Raw genomic sequence first — 25,568 nt, 5'->3', positions numbered from 1 at the left:
CCATTCCCCATTCCCACGCCCAATCCCCATTCCCCATTCCCATGCCCAATCCCCATTCCCCATTCCCCATTCCCTATTCCCCATTCCCCATCCCCATGTCTATTTCCCATTTCCATCCCCATTCTCCATTCCCCATCCCCATTCCCCATTCCCCATCTCCATTCCTCATTCCCCATCCTCCATTCCCCATCCCTATTCTCCATTCCCCATTCCTCATTCCCCATTCCCATTCCCCATTCCCATCCCCATCCCCATGCCCATTCCCTATCCCCATTCCCCGTGCCCATCCCCATTCCCCATCCCCATGCCCCATGCCTGTTCCCCATTCCCATTCCCCATGCCCCATTCCCCATTCCTCATTCCCCATGCCACGCCCCATTCCACGGCCCATTCACACTCCATGCCCCTTCTCCCCCCCATTTCCCATCCCACACCCCATAACCTACCCTACACTCCTGCCGTACCTCACCCCATAGCCCACAGCCCCACACCATCCCCCTGCGTTACCCCACCCCGTGGCTCTCGCTGTGCCCCACATCCCTGGGCTGTCCCACCCTCCAGCCCCTGCTGGACCCCCTCTCTGGGGCTGTGCTCCATCCCCAGCTGTGCCCTGGGGAGCGGATGGGTGAGGAGCAGTCGGAGAAGGAAGAGCTGCCCCTGGTTTGTGGGGTGTTGGGAAGGAGGGTGCACATTGTCCAGGGAGGCCGGGACAGCAGAGGTGGGATGAGCCATCACCACAACTATGGCTCGGGATGCTCAGCCAAGGGAGACCAGCCCTTGCCTGCCACCTCGCTGTCCCCAGGCTGTCCTGGCCAGCCAGGATTCCCTTGGGAGGCTCCTGCCAGAGCTCCCTCAGGTCCCTGTGGGATGCCCAAGCCATGCATCCCTGTCCCTGCCGTGCCTCGGGCCAGTGACAGCGGATCTTGTCCAGCTGCTGGGGGACACGAGGAGCAGGCCATGCCCTGGAGCCAGTGTCCCCATGCCTGTGCCCTGGAGCCAGTGTCCCCATGCCTGTGCCCTGGAGCCAGTGTCCCCATGCCCGTGCTCTGCCTCGCTGTCCTCCCTGGGCACGGCCGCTCTGTCAGGGTCAGCCGTGGTTAAGCTGAGCCTCAGGGCCAGGCCGTGCCCATGGGCTGAGCCTTCCTCTCCCTCCTCTCTGCTGTGAGAAGCAGTGAAGCAGTTAAGCAGCTGAGCGTGTTATTTCCCCTCACATCCATCAATTCCGAGAACAGGAGCCCAGGTCGATACCTGGTCCCAAACCTCTCTTTGCTGCTCCCCTTCCCGCTCTCCCTCCCGGCCCTGGCAAGGCCCAGCAGGGCACCGACAGCAGCTGCTCCCTCCGGCTGCCTTTGGGTCCCATTTTGGCTTCTGCCTCGGAGGTTCCACACTCCAGAGCACAGCGAAGAATTTACAGCCTCTGAGAAGGATTTTTCTCATGTTTCTGGTGTGACCAGTTAACCCTTTCCCACTGGGGCTGAGGAAAGGGAGCAGCTGTGGGACCAGGACTGCCCTGGGAGATGTCCCCAGGGGAATGCCTGGCTGCTGGGACACCACGGTGCCACTTTGCCTCTCCATCCCACGTGGCCAGACACAGTCAGCTCCCTCAGCCAGACACCAGCACCTCGCTGGCTTTCCAGCGCTGGTGAAGGATTCAGGATCAAGCAGCCAGGAGTAGAGTGCCTCTCTCTGCATCTCCATCACCTTATTTTTAGTTACGTTATGTAAGTTCTTCGCTACGTCATGGATGTGGGGGGTTCTTGCATCTAATTCCAGTGTGACAGCCCAGCAATTCAAACAAGCTGTTCCTCTGGTGAGGAAGATAAAAGGATTTGTAATTTCTGATAATAAAAGAGGCCTTCTGGGACGGCCCTCAGAGAATCTCTTCCATCTAGGCCTGCTCGCAGACAGCCGCTCCACTTTCTTCCCATGCTCTGCTTCTCCTTATCCCCTGGAATCTGAGTGCTGAAAACCTTTCTCCCTCTTATCTCCTGGCTCCCGGAGCGGCTCCATGCCTGGAAGCAGCCAGGGAGTTCATTTCCCCACACCCAGAGCCACATGGAGCAAATCCTCCTTGTCCCTGGCTCCTGGGCTGGCAGCCGTGGCCGGGGCTGCCCGCGCTGCCCACGGCCGGGAGCGGTGCCCGGGCCCGCGGCAGCGCTGCCGCCCGCAGCCTCCCGCAGCACCCTGGGAATTCTCAGCAGGAAAAACCTGCCTCTGCCTCGTGCCGGAGCGTTTGCTTTGATTGCCTTTTATTTATTTATTTTTTTTCTCCCCGTTGCTGCTCGCTGCCTTTTTGTCAGGGTGATTCACTCCCCGGGGCTCGGCGGCAGCTGGAGCGTGCCCAGGGTAACCATGGTGCCAGAGTCCCGTGGGTTACCTGAATCCCCACGGTGCTTCTCCATGTGCCCATGCGAAGGCGGGAGCATCCACGGCAGGGCCGTGGGTGCAGCGTGGGGAAGCACCACGCCAGACTGGGAACAGCAGTGGGATGAGCAGGCAGCAGCCCCATCCCCACGATCCCTCCCCGGGGTGACGGCACCGCGGCACACGCGGCACCGGCCACCTCCAGCCCCGGGTGGAGCGAAGTTGCTGTGGCAACAATAACTTATGTAATCCACCCCGCTCGGCTGCAGGTGTGGGGAGGAAATTGTGCTATTTTCGAAGTTTCATTAGGTTCCTTCTTAATTACCAGCGTGGCATCGCGCCAGCGCTCCCGGCCGGGTCACGCGCCCGGCACAGGGTGGGGATGGAGCAGGGATGGCCGGGACAGTGGCAGCTGTGACAGTGACAACCAGGGCAGTGACAACCGATGGCAGTGACAACCACAGCAGTGATGGCCAGGGCAGTGACAACCAGGGCACTGACAACTGGGGCAGTGATGGCCAGGACAGTGACAACTGGAACAGTGACAACCAAAGCAGTGCCAGCCAGGGCAGTGATGGCCAGGGCAGTGACAACTGGGGCAGTGATGGCCAGGACAGTGACAACTGGAACAGTGACAACCAAAGCAGTGCCAGCCAGGGCAGTGATGGCCAGGGCAGTGACAACTGGGGCAGTGATGGCCATGACAGTGACAACCGATGGCAGTGACAGCCAGAGCAGTGACAGCCAGGGCAGTGACAACCCGGGCAGTGATGGCCAGGGCAGTGACAACTGGAACAGTGACAACCAAAGCAGTGACAGCCAGGGCAGTGATGGCCAGGGTAGTGACAACCAATGGCAGTGACAACCAGGGCAGTGACAGCCAGGGCAGTGACAACCGACTGATGGCAGTGACAACCGATGGCCGTGACAGCCAGGGCAGTGACAACTGGGGCAGTGATGGCCATGACAGTGACAACCGATGGCAGTGACAGCCAGAGCAGTGACAGCCAGGGCAGTGACAACCAGGGCATGCTGGCCAGGGCAGCAGTGGCTGGAGCAGTGATGTCCGAGGGCAGTGGCAGCAGCTGCACCAAGGGACAGTTCCCTCCATGTTCCCAGCTTGGGGACAGTCTCCCTGCTCCCAAAATGCCACCCTGGTGGCTGCCAGGGTGGGACACGGGACACGGGAGGGAGGTGCTGCAGGGCAGCATGACTGCCCAGGGAGGGGAACGTGGCACTGCGGGGTCACCGAGAGCTGCCACATCCTCAGTGACTCGGGATGCCTCCGGTGACATGGAGAGAGGAGAAATAAAGGTGGGTGGGAATCCCTGGGGCATTTGAGTGGGATGTGGCAGTGGCCAGCACAGAGAGGAGGAAGCAGAGGGACCATCATGGCACCAGTGCTGGTTTTTGTCACAGCCCCTGAGAAAATGCCCAGATTTTCCCAAGGAAGATCGAGCCCCAGCTGCTCCAGGTGGCCCCTGGGTTCTCTGGTACTGCCAGGGCAGGAGAGACCAGGCAGGGAACGGGACCAGGCTGAAGAAGTCACCTCCATCTCCTCTCCCACTCAGTCCCCTGGCTCTGTGGCAGCCCCTGGCTCTGTGTTCGTCCTTTTCAGAGTGTGCTGAGCCCACCCAGCCCCGGGGGCCCTGCACAGCCCGAGCGGGGCAGGTGTGTACCCGAGTGCCACCGTGCTAATGAGATTCCCAGGAGCTGCCTGTCCCAAGGTCCTGGGCAGATGGCTTCTCCATCAGGGCCCTGACATCACTGCCAGCCCTCCCTGCACTGTCAGGAAGTTTTTCTTTCTCAAATAATCTAAACGTGATTTTTCTGACATCTGGGGGTCACTGGGGAATCAGCCAGGTGGGTTTGAGCCAAACCAACCCCCCACAAGCACAGGATGTGTTTTCCCTGAACACCTCACTCAGTTCTGTCCCCTGCCCTCCTCGGGGGCCCCTCCTCAACCCCAGGCTGTCCCCCACTTCCTTTGGAGCACCTCATTAAGGAGCTGGGCCAGCAAACCCCACAGTACCCACGTCTTGGAGCATCCTCCCAAAACTCAGCCTCAGCCTCCCCTGTGCAGGGCAGCCTTTGCTCACCAGGACTCCAGCAGGTGCCTCGAGCTGACAGTGAGGAGGTTTAGGTTAAATACTGGGGATAAATTCCTCCCTGTGAGGGTGGGGAGGCCTGGCATAGGTTTCCCAGGGAAGCTGTGGCTGCCCCATCCCTGGAAATGTTCCAGGCCAGGCTGGACAGGGCTTGGAGCACCCTGGTCTAGCAGAATGTCCCATGAGCTTTAAGGCCCCTTCAGCTCTCTGGGTTTGCAAGGACAGGTGTCTGCTAAGAAGGGCAGGAACCTCCCCTGAAATGGAAATGTAAACCCCCTCCTCTGAATTATTATTATTTTGAAATTAAGGGGCTCTCAGGCAAAGATATGGGAGTAGGAATAGCAGTTCTTTATTAGGAAAAATAAAAAATACAAATGCAATAGTACAAACAAAACCAAAACACTGCCAGAGTGAGAGCAGGAGCTGAGCCCTGTGGGTCAGGGTGGGGGCACAGTCCCATCCCATGGGGGCTCAGCCCTCCTGCAGTGCCAGCTGTGCTTCTGCTGCAGCAGGGATCCTGCACAAGGGGGGAGTTTTCCTCTGGAGCTCCAGGGCTGCTGGAGATGGGCCTGGTGTTCCTCTGGGAATGCAGGGCAGGAGAAAGCTGCTCCTGTGGGAATGCAGGGCAGGAGAAAGCTGCTCCTCTGGGCATGCAGGGCAGGAGAAAGCTGCTCCTCTGGGAATGCAGGGCAGGAGAAAGCTGCTCCTCTGGGAATGCAGGGGGCAAAGGCTGCTGTGCTGTTCCAGGCTCAGATTGTGTCCAGGTAGGAATGCTTGGCTCCTGCCCTGGGCAGAGCATCTCCCAATGGATGATGGAATTTTATCAGCCATGCAGGGACACTCAGTGGCCATGAACAGAAGAGAATTAATAATTAATGGCCCATTAACAGAAGATGTCTCCTGGAGGGAGGATTGGGTGTGGAAGAGATAAAGAAAACTGCCCAATTGACAGAAGATAACTGCCCCACCTCTGACAGATGGGATTGAACACACACCCAGCTACACCTGAGACACAGCCCAGCCCATTCCAGGGCTCTGTCACTGCTGGTGCTGCTGGGAGCTGGTCCCTGAACCATCAAGGGGCCAGGACTCAGCAGCTGTCCCTGGGCTGGAGATGTCCCACATGTGCCAGCAGCTCCCAGCAGTTAAATCCTGCCCAGCAAACCCAGCAAAGCCATTTCCTGGGGATTAGCCAAGGATGAGCAATCCAGGCCCTTCTTCTGCAGGCTGGAAGCTGCAGTGCTGGACCCCGATTCCAGCTGGGAGAGTGGGACTCACAAAGTGGGGTGGGCTGATTTCACCAAGGGGAAACTGAGGCAGACAAAGTACCGGGCCCCTCATCATCCCAGGGTTTCCCTAAATCCTGTTGGAAGCAGCAGCTGAGCAAGACTCCCAGCAGTGCAAGCTGCTGTGCCCAGGGATTCGGGGACAGTTCTGCTCCCTGGTGTGACACACGTGTCACCCTGTGGCCCTGCCACGGCGAGGGCTGCAGAGCCTGGGGACTGGGTGCCATCCCTGGGGGCACGATGGCAGTGCCCACAGGGACCCCCGTGCCCGTGGGCTGCAGGCAGCCCTGGTGGGCAGGGCTGGGACACTCCTGATGCCAGCCGTGTCCCCCTGGCTGCCCGGGCCCGGAGAGTGTCCCCTGCTGTCCCCTGCCCTGCCAGGGCCGGGCTCGCGGAGCAGCCCCGGCTCTCCCGGGAGGCTCCCGCAGGCACGGGGAGGAGCCGGGATGACGGGAAGCACGGAGTGGGTGGGAGAACAAAGCGCTGCGGATGCTGCGCCGGGCCTGGGAAGATGGAGGCACCGGGGAATGAGGGATGCAGGGAGGGAAAGGGGGGTGAAGGATGGGAATGAGGGATGCAGGGAGGGGATGGGGGATGCAGGGAGGGAATGGGGGGTGAAGGATGGGAATGGGGGGTGAAGGATGGGGATGGGGGATGCAGGGTGGGAAAGGGGGATGCAGGGAGGGAAAGGGGGATACAAGGAGGGAATGGAGGATGCAGGGAGGGAAAGGGGGATGCAGGGAGGGAATGGGGGATGCAGGGAGGGAATGGGGGATACAGGGAGGGAATGGGGGATGCAGGGAGGCTCTGGCTGCTGCACGAGGGGAAGGGGCAACAGGGCTAGCCCTGGCCCTGCCACAGTTGGACAAATCCCTGCTGCCATCCCTGGGGCTTGGGAGGGCTCCACAGCCCAACCTGTGCCATGGTCCCTGGGGCTGGGGGAGCAGAGCTGTGTGTTCTGGGGGAGCCCCAAAATGCTCCAGGTCCCCTCACTGCCGGGCTGGGGCACAGCCCGAGCCCTGTCCCTCCTCACCTGCCCCAGCGCCTGTTTCACGAGTGAGTAATGCTGAATTACAGCGCTAAGGAGCTCTCTGGGGATCCTTCTGAATAACAGGAATAGTTTATGCGATTTGCATAATTGGTATGATGGGATTTTGCATCACATTGCTGAGCTCGGGGAAGCGTCTGGGGCAGAGCCGGGGTGCTGCTGGGGGGCTCTGGGCACCCTGGTGGGCTCTGGGCACCCTGGGGAGCTCTGGGCACCCTGGGGGGCTCTGGGCACCTTGGGAGGCTCTGGGCACCTTGGAGCTGCCTCCCCCCTGCCCAGCCCTGGGAAGGACCAGCCGGTCACAGAGAGGTGGCAGAAGGGACAGGTTCAGATCCTGCTGCTCTGGTCCTGCCATCCCCTGCCCATGTCCCCCCTGCTGTCCTCAAGCTGGCACTGGGCTGGTCACAGCCCACAGCCCCCTCGGGCACGTTTTGCTGTCCCATGGCCACTTCTGGGCCGTGGCTGCCCATCCCAGCTCCGGGAAGCAGCAAAACGCTGGATCTCAGGCCTGAAGGACATGGTGCAAACTCCCCAGCTCCTGTTGCAGGCCCAAGGCCATCCAGCTCCCCGCACGGCACCTCCAGCCTGTCCACAGGGACACGGCTCCTCCTGCCTCAGAGCTCAGCCCAGCCCCGGCACTGCTCTCCTCTCATTTCCTCTCTCGCTAATTAATCACGGAGCCAGCCCGGAGCAGCCTGGCACGGCTCTGCCACGGGCTGGGGACAGGGGATGGGGACACGGGATGGGGACAGGGGCTGGAGACAGGGGATGGGGACAGGGGATGGGGACACGGGATGGGGACAGGGGCTGGGGACAGGGGATGGGGACAGGGGATGGGGACAGGGGTTGGGGACACGGGATGGGGACAGGGGCTGGGGACAGGGGATGGGGACAGGGGATGGGGACAGGGGTTGGGGACACGGGCTGGGGACAGGGGCTGGGGACAGGGGCTGGGGACAGGGGCTGGGGACACGGGCTGGGGACAGGGGTTGGGGACAGGGGCTGGGGACAGGGGCTGAGGACAGGGGCTGGGGACACGGGCTGGGGACAGGGGATGGAGACAGGGGATGGGGACAGGGGTTGGGGACACGGGCTGGGGACAGGGGCTGGGGACAGGGGATGGAGACAGGGGTTGGGGACAGGGGCTGGGGACAGGGGCTGAGGACAGGGGCTGGGGACACGGGCTGGGGACAGGGGTTGGGGACAGGGGCTGAGGACAGGGGCTGGGGACAGGGGATGGGGACAGGGGATGGGGACAGGGGATGGGGACAGGGGCTGGGGACATGGGCAGGGGACACGGGCTGGGGACAGGGGCTGGGGACACGGGCTGGGGACACGGGCTGGGGACAGGGGCTGGGGACACGGGCTGGGGACAGGGGTTGGGGACACGGGCTGGGGACACAGGCTGGGGACACCCGTCACGTGGCAGCACTGGCCCTCAGGGACACCCAGCGTGGCCACGGCTTCACACACGACTTGAGGAGCCACATTCCACGGCAGGGCAGGGTAGGGCAGCAAAAGTGGTGACACGAGGACAAGTGCCACCTCCCAGTGCTCCTTCCACCCATCGCCACGGGTCCTGCATCCCCCAGGAGCAGGAATTTGGGCTCCTACGTCAGAGCAGGCCCTGCTGAGGCACCTCAGCCCTCTGAGGAATCCCAGCCCTGCTCAGGCACCTCGGCCCTGCCAAGCAGTGGCAGCTCCCGTCTGGCACAGCAGCCAGCAAAGGTCACATTCCGGGCCATGGCCGCGCCGCGCTCGGACAGACCCGCTTTGTTCCCAGCCCTGCTCTAATTAGGAAATTACGCTGATTTTTTTTTTCCCTCTCACAGTTGAACTATCAAAACTTGGGCTTGTTCCCTGCCAAAGCCTCTTCTACTCTGCTGGTGACTCAGCGTGACACCAGGGCACTGGAAATACGGAAGGGGGAAAGGGAGGGGGCCAGGGTTGGCTCCCAGCGGGTCCGAGTGGGCAGCTGGGATGGGGGTGGCACTGCAGGGTTTGGGTGCAGAATGCAGCACCCTGGCAGTGCCCCTGAACCCCTGGAACCCCACGCAGGGCAGGGCGAGCTCAGGGTGTGGATAATGAAGAGGAGGAGGAGGAGGATGAAAGATCCACCAAACTGTGCTTGGTTCTGAGTCAGGGTTTGCCAGGGAGGGTGGGGGACAAGGGACACTGTGAGCTCATTCCCCTGGGGGGGAGCTGAGGGGGGACAGGGAAAGCCCCCAGGGCCTCTGAGCCCCTCGTGCCAAAAAGCAGCAGGACCCAGATGAGAGGCCATGGATCCGACACCTCCGGGGTTCCCAGCTCTGTTTGGTGTTTCCATGGGTGTTCCAGGAAACAGCATGACAGCGTGTCAGGGGTGCAGCCGTGTCAGGGGAGCAGCCGTGTCGGGGGTGCAGCCGTGTCGGGGTTCAGCTGTTCTGGGGGGGGCTGGCAGCCCGTCCCCGGCAGCGCCATCCAGCTGTGTTGGCATGGAAACTGCCAGGGCTCTGCCACCGCCTCCCGTTACACAATTCCCTCAAAGCCCCGGGAAGAGGCTGCTGAGGAGGGGAGGCAGCTCCCGACCCTGCCTGGTGTCAGCCGGGGGCACACGGAGGGCTGGGGGTGGCTGGGGAGGGCCCAGCACGGCCCCAGGGAGCGGTGCTGGTGCCCAGCTGCCTCCTGGACAACAGGGAATAGGAATCTATTTAAAGGCACTGCTGCTTGCATAACGCTGGCTGGAATTCCTGCTCCTGTCTCAGACCCTGCTCGGGCTGGGGGATGAAGGCTCTCCCAGCAGAGCTCCTCGTTTCCCCCTTCCCCTGCACGGGAATCCCCCAGAGCCACACCAGTGCTGGGAACAGCACCGAGATCCAGAGGAGTGAGTGTCCTGGGATGCTGCAGTCCCTGTCACTGTCACACGGCTGTGCCTGCCCCCAGGTTTGCCCTGGGCATTGTCCAGTGCCACAACCTCTCCAGAGGGGCCAGGCCATGCCAGGGCCGGGGGATCCAGGGAGGGCTCTGGGGGCAGCCGAGGCAGGAGCTGAGGTTTGTTCCTGCCCTCAGGGTTCAATGAACAGCGAGCAGCGCTGCCCCCACGCTCAACATCTGGCCAACCCAAACACAGCTGGAGGAGCTGTGTGTGCAGCCCTCCCGGCAGGAGCTGGCTCCCACCCTGCTGCCAAGCTGAGGGGCACGGCGAGTGCTAATTAAACACCCCAGAGCCGGCACAGCTGCTTTCCCAGGGCCGGGGGGGCTGAGCCACCCCGAGGGTCTGGGGGCATCCCGCTGCTCCCAGCAGCAGGAGAGACAAAAATGCAGAGTAACAAGGGAGCAGCTGCTGCCCAAGCACAGCCAGAGGCGCAGGGACGCCCCAGCTGGGGCCTCACCCTGCAGCGGGTGCAGCGTGGGGTGTCCCCAGCCCCTGTGGCCACGGCAAACAGGGGACAGTCACACACAGGGGCTCGGTGCTGGCTGGACAACTCCACAGGGATGGGAGCACAAAGTCCTGCAGAGGGAGGTGAAATGGGATGGGAGAGTGAGGTCCCTCAGGAGGGAGCCACACGTCCACGTGAGCCCTGAGTCTGGGCACAGAGTGCCCGTGGAGCAGTTTGACAATTCCAGAGTAATTCTTACAAATCCCCAAATTTGGCCTTGCTGTAAAGCCAAGGAGGGGAGGGCAGCGGCAGACGCTCTCAAAAGCCCCAGCCACACCAGAACTGTCCCAGCTCTGTCACCTCCCAGGCCATCCAGGGCTGTTTGTGGCACACACGGAGCCTGCTCTGAAATTTCCTGCCCACATCTCTGCCAGGAGCAGGCAGGGCAGGGAGGAGGAAGGCAACTCCTGCTCATCCAAAACACTCCCTGTGCAAACACGAGGCTGGAAGAGGAGTCGGTGGAGCCAGTTTATTGTCACAGCAGTTTATTGTCACAGCAGTTTATTGTCACAGCACAGACAGAGGTCACAGCCTGCCCCCGGCCCTTCCTCCCGAGGAGGAGACCCGGCAGGAGCTGCTGGGGCAGGGAGCAGCAGAGGAAGCTGCGCCAATCTGCTCCAAACTTTCCTGCTGGATCAGTACTGGTCCCTGCACTGTGGCAGCCAATGGAAGGAGCTGCATTAACCCCTTCAGCACCAGCCCTGCTCCCTCTCACACCCAGGAGTGCAGCCACCAGGACCCGGCCTGGCCCTGGCAGAGTCCCTGGGAGGGCTGGCTCATCCCTCCTGTTCATCAGAGAGGAAACCAGAGCAGAGGGACCGCAGCACACCCTCCTCAGGTCTCTCCCGTGGCCATGCCAGTCCCAGGGAACACGGTGTTCCCAAAGCACCTGCAATGGAAGCTGCACTCCCAGGACAGATCCTTTCCAGAGCCTCCTGGGAGTGCCCCGCACACGAACCAGGGCCACGCTGAACAGCCCAGCACCCGCTGGCACCGGGCTGAAGGAGCCTGAAGGAAAAGGAATGCTCCTGCCAGCGCGGCACTGGTGAAGCCAAGGCTCTCTCTGGTGGGAACGGGCTGCGTTGCAGCACAGCCGGCACTGAGCAGACAGAATGAACCATCGGGAGCACAGCAGGACCCTGGCCTGGGAGGGCTGGGAGCAGCAGCTGGCTGTCCCCACAGCAGCCGGGGTGACCAGAGACACGGCCCTGGGACCATCCACTGCCCTGGCCAGCTCCAGAGGCAGCAGCTGCTCTGCCAGCACCAGGCTGGTGTCAAACACAGGGCAGGGACTGTGGGGTTGGTAGGGAGCATTAGTGAGGACACAGCAGAAGGAGTGGGAATGGGGTGGCTCCAAGGCACCCACTGCCTTGGGGACACGAGGAGGACGAGGATGCCCTGGCCAGTCTTTGGAACACAACATGGAGAGCAGGACTCCACCCAGAGCGGCTGCTGGCCCAGTCCCTGGGATCACTTTTTGTCTAGCACCAGATCCCACAACCCCAACAACAGCCCCACAAAGTCTCCAGACCCTCTGGTCCTTCTGCTGTCGCAGAAATGCAGATTAAAGGTTGTGGCTTCAAGAACATAATAAATAAAGATCTGCAGTGTCCTGAAGAGCATCTGCAAGCTGGCAGGTGAGTTCGTTCCAAGAGCAGCCAGATCTGCCACCACCTGGCTGTCAGCAGCGTTCCAGAGCCTTCAGCATCCCAGTGAGTCCTCAGAGGGCGTGGGGCTCCCTGCAGCTGCTCCCAGAGCACTTTGGAGTGGTGATTTCTGGAGCTTCAGGCCCCGAGTCCAGAGCAGCACAAGGAAATGTGTCCGAGTCCCCGAGGAAACGTCCAGGAGCACTGGAGCAGAGTCCATGGGATCCATCCCAGGCAAAGCTGAACTCTGACGCTGCAGCAGAGCCCACGGGGGAGGAATCCTGGCTCCTACACTGCCAGGAGCTCCACGCTGGCATGGCAGGAGATTTCTGCCAGCCCAGGGCTGCCCAGCTCTGTGGGGCTCCGTGCCAGGGCTGAACCGTGCCCGGCTCCTCAGCCCACAGCAGCTCAGAGCAGGGCTGAGCAGCCAGCCTGAGCCCGGCCCAAACCAAACCCCTGGGGTTGGTTCTGCACGAGCCAGTGCAGCAGGACAGGGACACAGCCAGCCTGGATGGACCCAGGAGAGAGAAGGGACAGAGGGACAGGGACACCAGAGTGCTGCACAGGGCTGGTGCTCCCCCAGCCCAGCACAAACATGCTCACCCTGAGCATGGGATTTCCAGGGGTTTGGCCAGAGCAAAGGCAGACTGACCACCAGAATCAAACCTACAGAGAAAAATTTGGCTTTGGATGATTTAGAGTTGCTGTTTAATCCCGAGACAGCGCAGCTGAGTGAGTCTGGAATTTAAGTTACAAAAAAAGAAAGCACTAGAAAATAATCTTGATACAAGAGCGATAATCAGCTGAGGTTCCCCACCCTGTGCAGGGAATCCTGCTCCACAATCCACCCAGCACAGCTGGGATGCTGCCAAGGCATTGCCTGCTCCCAGCACACACTGGGAGGGCAAACTGTCCAGGGTGAAAGTTTGGTGGGGGAATCCCCAGCACTGGGAGTTAAGATGCTGCCACCAGCTCTGGCTTTGGCCTGTTCTTGATGGGTGACACTTCTGTGGAAGGAAAAAAAACTTGTTACAGAATCAGGGAATGCAAATATCCTGCAGCCATCTCCTGAGGAGGATCCAGGGCTCAGAGTCCACTCTGCACAGCACCTGAACTAAGAGAAATTGGTTAGAAATAATCCCACGTTCCCATGAGGAAATGCCCCCTTTTTCTCAGCACTGAAGAATTACAGACTTTCAGAACACGCCCAGCCCAGGGACAGATCCTGGGCAGGGGCAGAGGCAGGGCCAGCTCTGCCCTCACCCTGGGCCGTGTTTTGTTTGGCCTCAGTGCTGACATCTGAGCCCTGTTTAGGAGTAAACAAGCTCCAAGGAAACCAGCCCCATTCCCCACACCCCAGATTGCTCCTGGGCAGATTCCACACAGGGAAATGGCTTCTTCCAGCTCCTCTTTCCACGAGCAGGGAGCTCCAGCTCTGCTGTCCCAGGAGAAGAGGCTTCAGCAGTCTGAGTTTTCAGCTTCTCAGCACAGACACCTGATGAATCCCAGTGGGCTCCTTCCCTGCCAGGCAGGGCCACCAGGGCCTGTTTGGTGACTTTCTTAGTGAGCTGTCCCACGTCCCAGCTTCATTCCCACACAATCCATCCACTGAGGCTTCGGATCGCTCAGGAACACTCAGGGACCACCAGCTGCATGCTCTGACACTCCTGGAACTGTGGGACTCCAGTGATCCTCACCCAGCTGCTTCCAAACCACTGGGAAGTGAGGTGGGAAGAGCTCCAAGCCATCCCAAGCCTCAGGGAAATCCAGTGTTGTGCAGGGTGAATCCAACATCCACAAAACCCCCAGGGCTGTATGACAGGACCGGCCCCGGGCTGTGGGAGGAAGCCTTGCCTGGCTCAGGCAAGGAAGGAATTCCTCATGGAGCCTCCTGCTGAATGAGGTGTCTCAGGGCAGGAGGCTGCCTCAGAGCAGGTACAGGAGGTACAAGAGGAGCAGGTGTCACACAGGAGCTCCCCAAGGCTGATGGAACAGCGAGTGGAGCCAGGGGTGCTCCCGGAGCGAGGGCTCAGCTGGGGCTGTCCCCACTCCAGGAGCTGCTGTCCCCTCCCATTTCCCAAGACACTTCCATGGGGAGAGGGTCTCAGAGCACTGCAGGGGACAGGAGCACCAGAAGCCAAAGCTGTGCAAGGAGAACATACCTGGGATCTTCTCTGGGAGCGGCTCCGAGGGAACTTCGGGAAGCTCCAACTGTTCCTGCGGGGACATTACAGACAATGTGTCACACGTGTCACAGAGCAGAGCATGGGCAAGCACTGGGGGGGGCAGTGTCCCACATTTCCCCCCAGACTGAGCTCTGAGAGTAGCAGAAAGGAACTTGAACTGCTGTTAAAACCAGCTTGCTGAAAACGTGGATTTTAACCACAAAAACATCAACCTCACCTGAGTAATAGCATTTAATTCTTCTAGAATGGCATCTTCATCCTCCTCAGTCAGGCTGCCAGCCAGGAGCTCGTCTATTTGCTGTGGGGGAGAGGGAAGCCATCACAGCCCAGCCTGCTGGATGCAGTGCCCACCCAGCAGCTCTGTGCAGAGGCTGCTCCCAGCCCCCGATGCACGCACCCTCTGGTACTCCACAGCATCCTGGGTCTCCCCTATTATCCTTTCCACTTCTTCTATGGACATCACCTGCAGGGCAGAGCCAAAACCCAGCTGTGGGAGGGGCCTGCAGGGAGGCAGCTCCAGCCAGGCCCCTCTGAAGTGCCCAGCCCAGGTACCTGGTGCATTTTGTTCAGACACTCGTTGCCGATTTTCAGGCCCTCGATGACCTTCATTTCAATCTGGGTGAATTCAATGTCCTGCACCTGCAGTGGGAAGGGGACAGGGGAGAGCCTGTCACAGCCTGGCCAGCACTGGCCCAGGCTGCCCTGGGAACCCTGCAGGGATTGAACAGAAATGGGCACGTGGCACTGGGGACAGTGGTGGCCCTGGCAGTGCTGGGCAGTGCCAGGGCTCGGAGGGCTCTTCCCACCAAATGATTCCATGGCTGGCATTCTTAGGCACACACAGGCTGCCAGGACCACCAGGGCAGCTGCAAGGAGGAACCAGTGGAGCCCCTTCAGGGCTGTCAGAGGCACCAGCAGGAAACATCCACACAAAAAGCTCAGCACAGGCAGCTGCACCAGCAGGTCCAACAGGTGATTCCACTGGATCTCCCAGCTGCCAGTGCCAGCTGAGACCTCCCCAAACCCAAACACATCAGCTCTGAAATGACAGGGCTGGCACGAGCCAGCAGGGCCCCAGTGCAGCCATCCCCTGTGAGTAATGCCTCAGCAATTCCCAAAGCACACCTTCAGCAGGGAACCTGCAGGTCCCAAACACCCCACTCCGTGTCTCCAGGGAAAATCGAGGCACACCAACAATTTTGGAGATATTTGCCCTTGGACAGAGGCTGAACACCTGCCAGTGGCTTGCAGTGGAATTCCAGGGGAGCCCCAGCCCAGAAGCCCCAGCCTGGCTCACCATCCTCTCCAGGTTGCTGATCTGGTTCTCTGTTCTATCCAGCAGCTGCTCCTGGTACCGTTTCTTCTTCAGCAGGAGCATGGCTTTCCTGAGGGACACAGAGGGAGGGACACGAGCAGGGTGAGGCCACTGAGGCCTCAAGGAGCCCCCACAGCCACGTTTGTCCTGTGTTCTGCTAAAGGGGCAGCTTTGGGCAGCTCAGCTGGCAGCCTGGGCTGCTCCTGCGGGCAGCAAGGGTGAGCAAACGGGGTGTTGGGAACAAACCCTGCCCTGGCAGGGCGGGCAGCCCTGGCACAGGTGCCCAGAGCAGCTGGGGATCCCTGGCAGAGCCCAAGGCCAGGCTGGACAGGGCGTGGCACACCTGGGACAGCGGGAGGCGTCCCTGCCACGGCAGGGGTGGCACTGGGTGGGGTTTGAGGTCCCTCCCAACCCAAACCCCTCCGGGATCCCGATTCCCACAGGCAGCGGTGCCACCCTGGCGGTGCCACCCTGGCGGTGGCACTGTCCCCGGGCCCGGGTGACGCTGTCCCTCACTCTTTCTTGCCGTCCCGCAGCAGCTGCCGGGCCAGCGCCCGCTCCCGCTCCAGCCCCAGGCTCAGCCGCTTCTGGTACTGCCGGAGCTTGTCCCGCTGCTGCTTCAGTTGCTGCGGGACACACGGACACGGGGACAGGGGGACAGACAGAGGGATGGACAGGGGGACGGACAGAAAGACGGACAGAGGGACAGACAGAGGGACGGACAGCGGTCACAGCTCAGCCCTGACAGCTCCAGCGCCCCTCAGGCAGCGCCGCTCCCCGGCCCGGTCAGTCCCCGCCGTGTCAGCCACAGCACCGGGGGTCGCTCAGCCCCAGCCGGGCCGCTCCGTCCCCCCTCAGCAGCACAGCCCGGCACGGCCCGGTCCCTCCCCCCGGCACACCAGCCCGGCCGCTCCCGCTCTCCCGCTCCCCCGCTCGCCATCCCGGCCCGCTCCGCTCACCAGCACGGCCCGGTCCTGCTCCGTGACGCGGCTCCGCCGTTTCCGCCCGAACAGGTTCCCCATGGCCGCTCCTGCCCGGCCCGGCCCGGCCCGCCCCCGACGGCGGCCGCGAGGGGCCCGGCCCCGCACAACGCGCAGCGAGCGCCGCAGCGGCGGGGGCGCGCCGCTAGGGGGCGCGCTGGGGACGGGAATATCGGGATGGGAATAAAATATCGGGAATGGGGATAAAATATCGGGAATGGGGATGGAAATAGCGGGAATGGGGATAAAGTATCGGGAATGGGGATAAAATACCGGGAATGGGGATAAAATATCGGGAATGGGGGTAAAATACCGGGAATGGGGATGGAAATAGCGGGAATGGGGATGGAAATAGCGGGAATGGGGGTAAAATACCGGGAATGGGGGTAAAATATCGGGAATGGGGTAAAATATCGGGAATGGGAATGGAAATATCGGGAATGGGGATGGAAATATCGGGAATGGGGGTAAAATATCGGGAATGGGGATAAAATACCGGGAATGAGGGTAAAATATCGGGAATGGGGATGGAAATACCGGGAATGGGAATGGAAATAGCGGGAATGGGGGTAAAATATCGGGAATGGGGATGGAAATACCGGGAATGGGAATGGAAATAGCGGGAATGGGGGTAAAATATCGGGAATGGGGATGGAAATACCGGGAATGGGAATGGAAATAGCGGGAATTGGGATAAAATACCTGGAATGGGGGTAAAATACCGAGAATGGGGATAATGATATCAGGAATGGGGATTAAAATATCGGGAATGGAGATAATAATATATGGAATGGGGATAATGATATCGGGAATGAGTATAATAACATCGGGAATGGGGATAAAAACAACTGGCATGGGAATAATACTGGGAATGGGGGTAATGATACTGGGAATGGAATAAAAATACCGGGAATGGGGATAAAAATATCAGCAATGAGTATAATAATATGGGGATAATAATATTGGCAATATCGGAGAAAATAATATTGGGAATGAGGATAAAATAGGGCATGGGGACAATAATATCGGGAATAGGGATAGTAAAATCGGGAATATTGGGAATGAGAATGTCAGGAATGAGGATAATAATATAAGAAGTGGGGATAATAATATCAGGAATGAGGATAATAATATTGGGAATATAATGTGGGGAATGGGAATAACCAGGAACGGTTATAATATTATATTATATAGGGAATATATTATATTATATAATATTATAATATAGGGAATGGGGATAATAATTTAGGGAATGGGAATAACTGGGAATGGGGATAATGATATTGGGAATGGGGCTAATAATATTGGGATGTAGATAATAATATAGGGAATGGGGATGATACAGAGAGCTGCATTTGCACCCTGGGATTGGCATTGCTGCTGCTCCGCCCAGCTGGGACACACATCTGTCACCAACACCCCTGGCACCGGCCAGACCCCGAGCCCTGCACCCCAAACCCCTCCTGGCTCCCTCCTGGGCCTCAGCCAGCCCCAGCCCCACAGAAGGATCCTCACACCTCAAAGTGTTTCTGCATTTATTTTTTATTAACCATTTATTTGTCTGTAATCGTTTTTACTCTCACATTACAATCGTGTGGGGGGTTTTATATATATTTTATTTTAAACTTTATTTTTGTAAAATAAATAGAGATAAGTGAACTTTGAAGGTAGGACGCTCTCCAGATCCCTGGTTAAACTCTGTGATCCCATGATTGAATCTCTGCAGCAGACCTGTGGAAGCACAGCCCACACGCTCAGGTAAAAGCCCAACAGCCCAAACTCCTTAAAATCCTCACCCTTCTGGACGTGGGGCTGCACCAGAGCCAGGCAGGAGCAGCAGCTCCCACCACGCCAGGAATGTCCTGTTCCTTTCACAAATACACTGATAGCAGTTAAAAATCTATTGTTTTTGAAGCTGTGAATGTTAAGGGGTTACGTGAGATCCCAAACTCTGCTTCCACCCCCGCGGGCAGCCCGGGAAGAGGCACAGCTCTGTTAGACCATAATTAACTTTGGGTAACTTACAAGTGGGGTTTTAGGTAGTTTTTTTTTGAAGTTTAAAGCCTTTGATTCATTATCCTGGGATGTGATCCCTGATGGGGACGGCGCCGATGCTTGGGGACCTCTCCAAGGCACAGCCCCTGAGCCTGTGGCACCTCGGGGTGGCCTCAGCACACAGGGACACGGTGCCAGGGCCAGCAGCAGCACGGAGGGCACGGGGCAGAGGTGCAGGCAGGGCCAGCGCAGGACAGAGGGGCTCTGAGCCTTCCCTCACTGCATCCCCCTGCACAGCTGGCAGGAAGTTCTGAGCTTTCCCTCACTGTGTTCCCCTCAGTTCACTCACAGAAGGTTCTGAGCCCTTCCCTCACTGCATCCCCCTGCACAGCTGGCAGTTCAGAGGGGTTCTGAGCCCTTCCCTCACTTTGTGGAGCCTGCAGATCCCGTGGCACTGCTGGGGGACCACTGGGAATTCCTGCAGTGAGTTCTGCCCGTCTGGAAGGAAACCTGTGCTCTCCCTTCCCACACCCACCTGCAGCCCCAGAAGGGACCCCAGGGGACAAAACATTCATTATTCACACGTGGAAAGTGCAGAGGTGGAGCAGGCTCTGCTGGACAGCTGGAACGAGGGCGCTTTGCTCAGAGCTGCCTTCCTCCTCCTCCTCCTCCTCAGCCATTCCGTACCCAGGTGCTTCCCTGCCTGCTTCCCCGGGGGCAGGTGAGCCCCAGCCGTGGTGTGCAGCTCCAGGTGCCCACACCTGGCCTCTCCTGGGTGCCCAGCAGCCGTGGGGGGCACAGGGAGCCCAGGCTGGGTGGCTCTGCAGCTCCCGGTGGCACAGGGACAGTGGCAGCAGGAGGGGCAGTGCCCGAGGTGCCCCCAGCTCCCCACGGGCTTGGGTGCAACGTGGTGACACCGGTGACGTGCTCCAGGCTCGTGGGGACGTTGGAGATCTTCGTTCCCTTTCCTCCCTCCTCTTCCTCACGTGCAGCTTTACGGCGTGGGACGTCCTGCCCTGCTGCTGTCATCTCCCTGAGCCCCCTCCTGCAGGACCCCTGCCTGCCCAGGCCACCAGTCCCCATCTGTCCTTGCCTCCAGTGGGGAGCAGGCTGCAGGCAGGGAGGAGGAGGAGGTTCATGCTGCCCTGCCTCCCTGGCAGCCACATCCCCTGCTGGGGTGGCTGCCCTGGCCCCGGAATTGGGTTTGGCACAGGGCTGGCAGCAGCTGGAGGGTCCTGTGGAGCTGGAGGCGAGTCCTGACAGTCCTTGAAGAACTCACACCGCAGCAAAACAAGGAACAAAGACTAAAAGAAGACCCTTCTCAAGGGCGTTGCCTCATCCAAGTCCTTCCAAGCTCAGGAGCCGTGTTTCTGACAGAGAAGCCAACCACTGGAAACAAAAATAAATGTTCCTTTTCTGTAGCTTTGAGAGGATATAGCTGGAAAACAAAACGAAACAAAACCAGGAGATTGTCTCTTCCCCTTGTCAAACCCATCAGTAGCTAAGTCAGAAGAACAAATGTTCAAGTTATGGGGTGCAGCAGCAGCCAACACGAAACATTCAAGTCGATGATTTCTCTATGTACAGGAGCCCTGGGGCCGCTCGGCCGGCGCCGTCATCTGATCCTCTTCTCCACCGAGTACACCGAGATGTAGAAGTCATTGCTGCCGACGGCCAGGTGGGGCTGCGGGAGAGCACAGCGACAGAGCGGCACGGTCACCGCTCAGCCGGGCCGGGAGAGCCCCGGCACCGCCCAGAGCCGCCTGCGACCGTCCCGCCCTGCCCGCCCAGCTGCTCCGGGGCACCCCGGGATGGGCGCCCCGGGATGGGCACTCCGGGGATGGGCACCCCGGGGATGGGCACCCTGGGGATGGGTACCCCGGGATGGGCACCCCGGGATGGGCGCCCCGGGATGGGCACCCTGGGGATGGGCACCCCGGGATGGGCACCCCGGGGATGGGCACTCCCAGCCTCCCTGGGCACCTGTCACCCTGATTTTTTAAGTTTTTCTAAGTCTTCTGCTGTTTACACTCTTGTAGCAATCTTTCTCACACACTTTCTGTAAATAACTTATTGGTTTGCGTTCTTTTATGGAAGAAGAGAAATTTTAGGGACTGTTGGTTTGTCCGGTGTCATTGGAGAGGTGGCACTGTCACCTTCCAATCCACTGTCACCTTTGGAAATCTATAAATGTTAGAGTGAGAAAATAAACTCCCCTTTTTAACCTTAAAAACAACAGCATGTTCCCATCGTGTTTTTTCGTGTCCTAAAGTGACAAGCCCCCTTTCCCTGGGGAAATTCCTGCTGCTGTCCACCCTGAGCCCCCCTGGCCCAGCCTGAGGCCGCTCCCTCTGCTCCTGTGCCCGTTCCCTGGAGCACAGCCTCACCTCCCAGCTGTCCCCTCCTGTCAGGAGCTGTGCAGAACCAGAATTTCCCCCTGAGCCTCCTTTTCTCCAGGCTGAGCCCCTTCCCAGCTCCCTCAGCCCCTCCTGGTGCCCCAGCCCCTTCCCAGCTCCCTCAGCCCCTCCTGGGGCTCCAGCCCCTTCCCAGCTCCCTCCTGTGACCGACCCCAAGGTCCAGCTTGGAGCAGTGACAGGCACAGGTGACAGTGACATTCAGCAGGGACACCCAGCTGCTCCACAGCTCTGCAGGAGTTATAGGCCCATTTCAGCCACAGGGAAAAATTATGGGCACTATTAGTTGCCAACTGCCGACATAATTTCTCTAAATGACTGCAAATCTGCTCATTAGGAGCCATGGCTGGGCTGAAAATGAGAATTTCCTGCAGTGAGGGGACCTGGCCCCGCCGGACAGGGCTTTGCTTTGCTTGTTTAAAGAGCAAACTGCTCTTCCCATCACATATTAAACATCTGTGAGCTGATCTGCAGGTTTCCAAAATAATCCTGGTAACTCCCCCCTCTTTTCCCATCCATTCATTGTTTTTTCAGGTTTCCCAGCTCCTCCATTTGTTCTCCTCCTGGGAGAGCAAAGTCCACTGCACAGAAGGGACCTCCCTCCTCCTTGAGCAGCAACCAGACTGTCTGTGTGGCCACTGCAGAGCCCCTCAGCTGGGACACTCCAAAATCCCCTTTTGTTCTGCCTCATTCCAGCTGTATCAGCTCGTGCCTTTAATTTCCACAGCTCTCCCGTTTTCCTGAGCTGCACTTTCTGCCTGCCCAGCTCCAGCCCAGTGAGCCACAGCTGGGAGTGCCCAGCACAGGAATTTGGGAGTGAGAGCTGCGCTGCTCCTGGCACCTCGGACAGCTCCCGAGCCCTGCAGCTCGGCTGGAAGGGCTCAGAGCTGGGCTGGGACAGCTCCCCTTCCCCCTGGGGGGTCTCGGGGCAGCCCCCGTGGCAGCAGGGTACAGACCCAGTGAGGATGGAAGGCCAGGCAGCTGATGGCTCCCACTCTCTGGCCCATGAAGCCGTCGTAGTATTTGATGTTGTTGATCAGCTCCCCGTTCCCGTTGTAGATGGCAGTGAACTGGTTCATGGAGCCACTGCAAGGGACAGAACTGGAGTCACTGGGAATGCTGGGAGGGGACAAAAGTGCTGCTGCAGCCCCTGGCTGAGCTGTGTGCCAGAGTGCAGCCACGTCCCTGAGTGGGAGAGCATTCACTGGGGCCAGCACCACAGTGAGCCGTGGTCACCTGGGACAGGAAAACACAGAGGGTTGATTCCCAAACACACCAGGGCACCCCAAACAGGCTCCAGGCCGTGTGGCTGTGGAGCAGCTGCTGGTCCCCAGGCAGAGCCCAGAAATAGACACTGAACAGGGACCCAGTGTCCAGGGCTCACTGAGGGATAAAAAAGGGAAAAACTCCTGAGCACCAAACACAGGAAGGGAGCTGCTCTGCTGGGGTAGGGTTAAAAACAGTAACACCAACACCACCCCATGAATGATGTCTGTGGAGACAAATCACCCTCTCCAGGGATCATGGAATGGTTTGGATTGAGAGAGATCTTAAAGCTCACCTTATTCCACCCCTGCCACGGCAGGGACACCTCCCACTGTCCCAGGCTGTTCCAAGCCCCAATGTCCAACCTGGCCTGGGACACTGCCAGGGATCCAGGGGCAGCCCCAGCTGCTCTGGGCACCCTGTGCCAGGGCCTGCCCACCCTCCCAGGAAGAATCTCCCCCCAGTACCCCATGTAACCCTGCCCTCTGGCAGTGGGAAGCCATTCCCCCTCCTCCCGGCACCCCAGGCCCTGCTCCCTCCCTCTGACCCCCCAGAGCCCCCTGTGGGCTCACAGCAGAGCTGCCTGTGCTGCAGGGGGGCAGCAGCACTCACCAAGCAAACAGGTTGGCCTGGGGGTGGATGTCGAGGGCCGTGAGCCCCTTGACAATCTGCAGCACCTTCATGGACTCGGGCATGCGGGGGTCGAAGAAGCGCACGTCGCCGTTGACACTGCCAACACAGAGCCACACGTGAGGCTGGCACAGCCCCAGAGCCAACACAGAGCCACACGTGAGGCTGGCACAGCCCCAGAGCCAACACAGAGCCACACGTGAGGCTGGCACAGCCCCAGAGCCAACACAGAGCCACACGTGAGGCTGGCACAGCCCCAGAGCCAACACAGAGCCCGGCTCAGGCTGGCACTGCCCACCCAGAGTCCCCAGAGCTAGAGGAAATGCAGCTGTAGGGCTGCCCATGGGCCAAGCCCCTCCATGGGGCACTGGGACAGGGAACACCCAGGGCTGGGATCCCAGCAGGGCCATGATCTGATCCCACCCACAGCACGTTCTGTGCTCGGGGAACAGCTGGGAGTGATCCCAAACTGCTGATCCCACAGAGCTGATCAATCACTGCTGATCCCACATTGATCCCAAATTGCTGATCCCTCACTGCTAATCCTTCACTGCTGATCCCACACTGATCCCAAATTGCTGATCCCACACTGCTGACCCCACATTGATCCCAAATTGCTGATCTCTCACTGCTGATCCCAAATTTCTGATCCCACACTGCTGATCCCACACTGATCTCACACTGCTGATCCCTCACTGATCCCAAATTGCTGATCCCACACTGCTGATCCCTCATTGCTGACCCCACACTGATCCCAAATTCCTGATCCCACACTGCTGATCCCACATTGATCCCACACTGCTGATCCCTCACTGCCTCTCACTCCTGGCCCATTGCTGAGTGTGCCCCCCTGTTCTGGCACTCCCAATACATCCAGCCCCACATTCCTGCTGCTTTGCACAGCAGAAATTGCCTTGGGAACCTGCAAGCAGAGGGGATGTGCTGGTGCCACCTTCACCCCAGGACCTCACCATGTCCTGTCATTTGTTTTCCTTGGATTTTGCTGCCAGCTGAAGCAGGGGGAGCTGGGAGGGACTGGAAGGGAGGTGGCTCAGCTCCACAGCCTGAGCTCCTCTGACCTTTTGAAGCCCAGCATTCCCACACAGCTCTGCAGCCCCAGGAGCAGCTCCCAGGCTGGAAGGGCTCAGAGGAGAGGGGACTACCAGCCCTCTGCCCTGGGCACAGGGACCTGACCCCTGGAGCTGCAGGAGGAGCTTATGGAGAGGAAGATTAAAAACTCCAATATGGGAGCTCGACAAATCTGGCAGCTGCACCACATAATCCCCTGTTTGAAAATCTTAATACATTTTTGCTGGCCCATCCCCCGCCTCAGGAATGTTCTGAATCCCAGAAAATTATGCTTTGTTTCCATTTTCTAATCAAGAGAAAGCAGCTCTTTGTGTGCAAACGGTGGCTTTGTGACAATAAATTCTGTTCTGCTGCTCCTTAATGGCCAAATCAGTACCTGCTGCTCTGGCTGCAGTATTTACCAGGCAGCAGGGATGGATTTAGGGAATTGCACAGGAATCCTGCCCAGGAACGTGCCTGCCAGATGCACCCTCCACCTTCCTCCTCTTGTCCTCTCCCAGATGTCCCCACAGAGATGCTGGCAGTGAAGCCCCCTCACCACAAGATATTCCACAGGGAGCTCCTGCTGCTCTCCCTTCCCCCTCACATCCCTGGTGATTCCAGCTCCTTCTTCTTCACCCCCAAACCTCCCCAGCAGCCTCCCAGGGTGAGCTCCACATCCCTTCTGCCTCCCCTCCACCCAGTCTGGAGCAGGAATTAATCACTGAAGCACATCTCAAACCCCAGAGCTTCACCCTCCCAGCAGGGCCAGAATTGGAAGGGAAAATCAAACTGTGAGTGTGGCCAGCAGCCCCAGGAGAGCAACCCCTGTACCTGACACTCATGATGTTGCCCTCGGGGTGCTTCTGCAGGTAAGCCTTCACCACCCAGGCTGTGTGCTCCCGGTAGGTCATGACACGGCTGGGGACAAGGGGACACTGTGAGAGGAGGAAAAAAGGGAAGGGAAGGGAAGGGAAGGGAAGGGAAGGGAAGGGAAGGGAAGGGAAGGGAAGGGAAGAGGGAAGAGGGAAGAGGGAAGAGGGAAGAGGGAAGAGGGAAGAGGGAAGAGGGAAGAGGGAAGAGGGAAGAGGGAAGAGGGAAGAGGGAAGAGGGAAGAGGGAAGAGGGAAGAGGGAAGAGGGAAGAGGGAAAAGGGAAGGGAAAAGGGAAGAGGGAAGGGAAAAGGGAAGAGGGAAGGGAAAAGGGAAGAGGGAAGGGAAAAGGGAAGAGGGAAGGGAAAAGGGAAGAGGGAAGGGAAAAGGGAAGGGAAAAGGGAAGAGGGAAGGGAAGAGGGAAGGGAAAAGGGAAGAGGGAAGGGAAAAGGGAAGAGGGAAGGGAAAAGGGAAGAGGGAAGGGAAGAGGGAAGGGAAAAGGGGAGGGGGAAGGGAAGGGAAAAGGGAAGGGAAAGGGAGGCCCTGGGCCCCGCAGGAGCCGGTTACCATTCGCTGAGGGCCATCCTCCTGTCGAAGACGCGGATGGAGCCGTCGCCCAGCCCCGCCACGATCAGCGAGCGGTGGGAGTCACAGGACAGGCTGGTGACACAGCTGTCAGCTCCCGTGGGAATGTCCTGCACAGACAGACACACACACACACCACCGTGTTGGTCACACAGCTGGACATGTGGATGCCGTGGGATGGAGAGAGAGGAACGGCAAGCGTTTCTCACAGCGGCTCACCAGAATTTTGGGGAGTTGTAAGGATGTGGTAACTTGTCAGTATAAACAATCTGCAGGTGGTGCTTTTCTACTTTGTCTTTCTGTTCTTCTCAAGGACAGTGTGTGAGGAAGGTGTTTTTGTTAGCCAGTCAAACAGAATCCATCGTATCACTCTATATAAACCACGTG

The 25,568-nt window shown here is 59.2% G+C and overlaps 2 protein-coding genes across 3 annotated transcripts in view; both read right to left on the bottom strand.

The window, feature by feature from the left end:
- Positions 1-12,562: 12,562 nt before the first annotated feature.
- CHMP6 (charged multivesicular body protein 6) lies at positions 12,563-16,487 on the bottom strand. The gene is made up of 8 exons (XM_064395912.1): positions 16,332-16,487; positions 15,889-15,998; positions 15,355-15,442; positions 14,610-14,696; positions 14,455-14,520; positions 14,275-14,355; positions 14,034-14,088; positions 12,563-12,878 (listed from the first exon to the last, which is right to left on the bottom strand). Exons 1-8 carry the CDS (start codon positions 16,392-16,394, stop codon positions 12,826-12,828), a joined length of 603 nt encoding a protein of 200 aa, XP_064251982.1. The 5' UTR covers positions 16,395-16,487; the 3' UTR covers positions 12,563-12,825.
- A 1,389-nt stretch (positions 16,488-17,876) lies between these two features.
- Positions 17,877-25,568, bottom strand: part of RPTOR (regulatory associated protein of MTOR complex 1) — a 101,226-nt gene continuing 93,534 nt past the window's right edge. For both annotated transcript variants that reach the window (XM_064395898.1, XM_064395899.1), the window contains 5 exons: positions 25,164-25,291; positions 24,560-24,646; positions 22,640-22,756; positions 21,718-21,847; positions 17,877-20,031 (listed from right to left, as the gene is read on the bottom strand). In XM_064395898.1, the coding sequence (XP_064251968.1) occupies positions 19,963-20,031; positions 21,718-21,847; positions 22,640-22,756; positions 24,560-24,646; positions 25,164-25,291 (531 nt within the window). In that variant the 3' untranslated portion in view covers positions 17,877-19,962. The remainder of the gene's footprint in view (positions 20,032-21,717; positions 21,848-22,639; positions 22,757-24,559; positions 24,647-25,163; positions 25,292-25,568) is intronic.

The sequence above is a fragment of the Passer domesticus genome, chromosome 20 (assembly GCF_036417665.1).
Source record: "Passer domesticus isolate bPasDom1 chromosome 20, bPasDom1.hap1, whole genome shotgun sequence".
NCBI lineage: Eukaryota > Metazoa > Chordata > Aves > Passeriformes > Passeridae > Passer > Passer domesticus.
Note: the sequence above shows the minus strand (reverse complement) of the source record. Positions and strands in the feature narration are given on the sequence as shown.

What these genes read in the sequence shown, in the direction of transcription:
- CHMP6 (XM_064395912.1), bottom strand. Translation starts at nt 16,394, where the DNA reads ATGGGGAACCTGTTCGGGCGGAAACGGCGGAGCCGCGTCACGGAGCAG. An exon ending in TCAGCAACCTGGAGAGGATG is followed by an intron (nt 14,697 to 15,354) that starts GTGAGCCAGGCT and finishes TTCCCACTGCAG; the next exon opens with GTGCAGGACATTGAATTCAC. An exon ending in AATTAAATGCTATTACTCAG is followed by an intron (nt 14,089 to 14,274) that starts GTGAGGTTGATG and finishes ATGTCCCCGCAG; the next exon opens with GAACAGTTGGAGCTTCCCGA.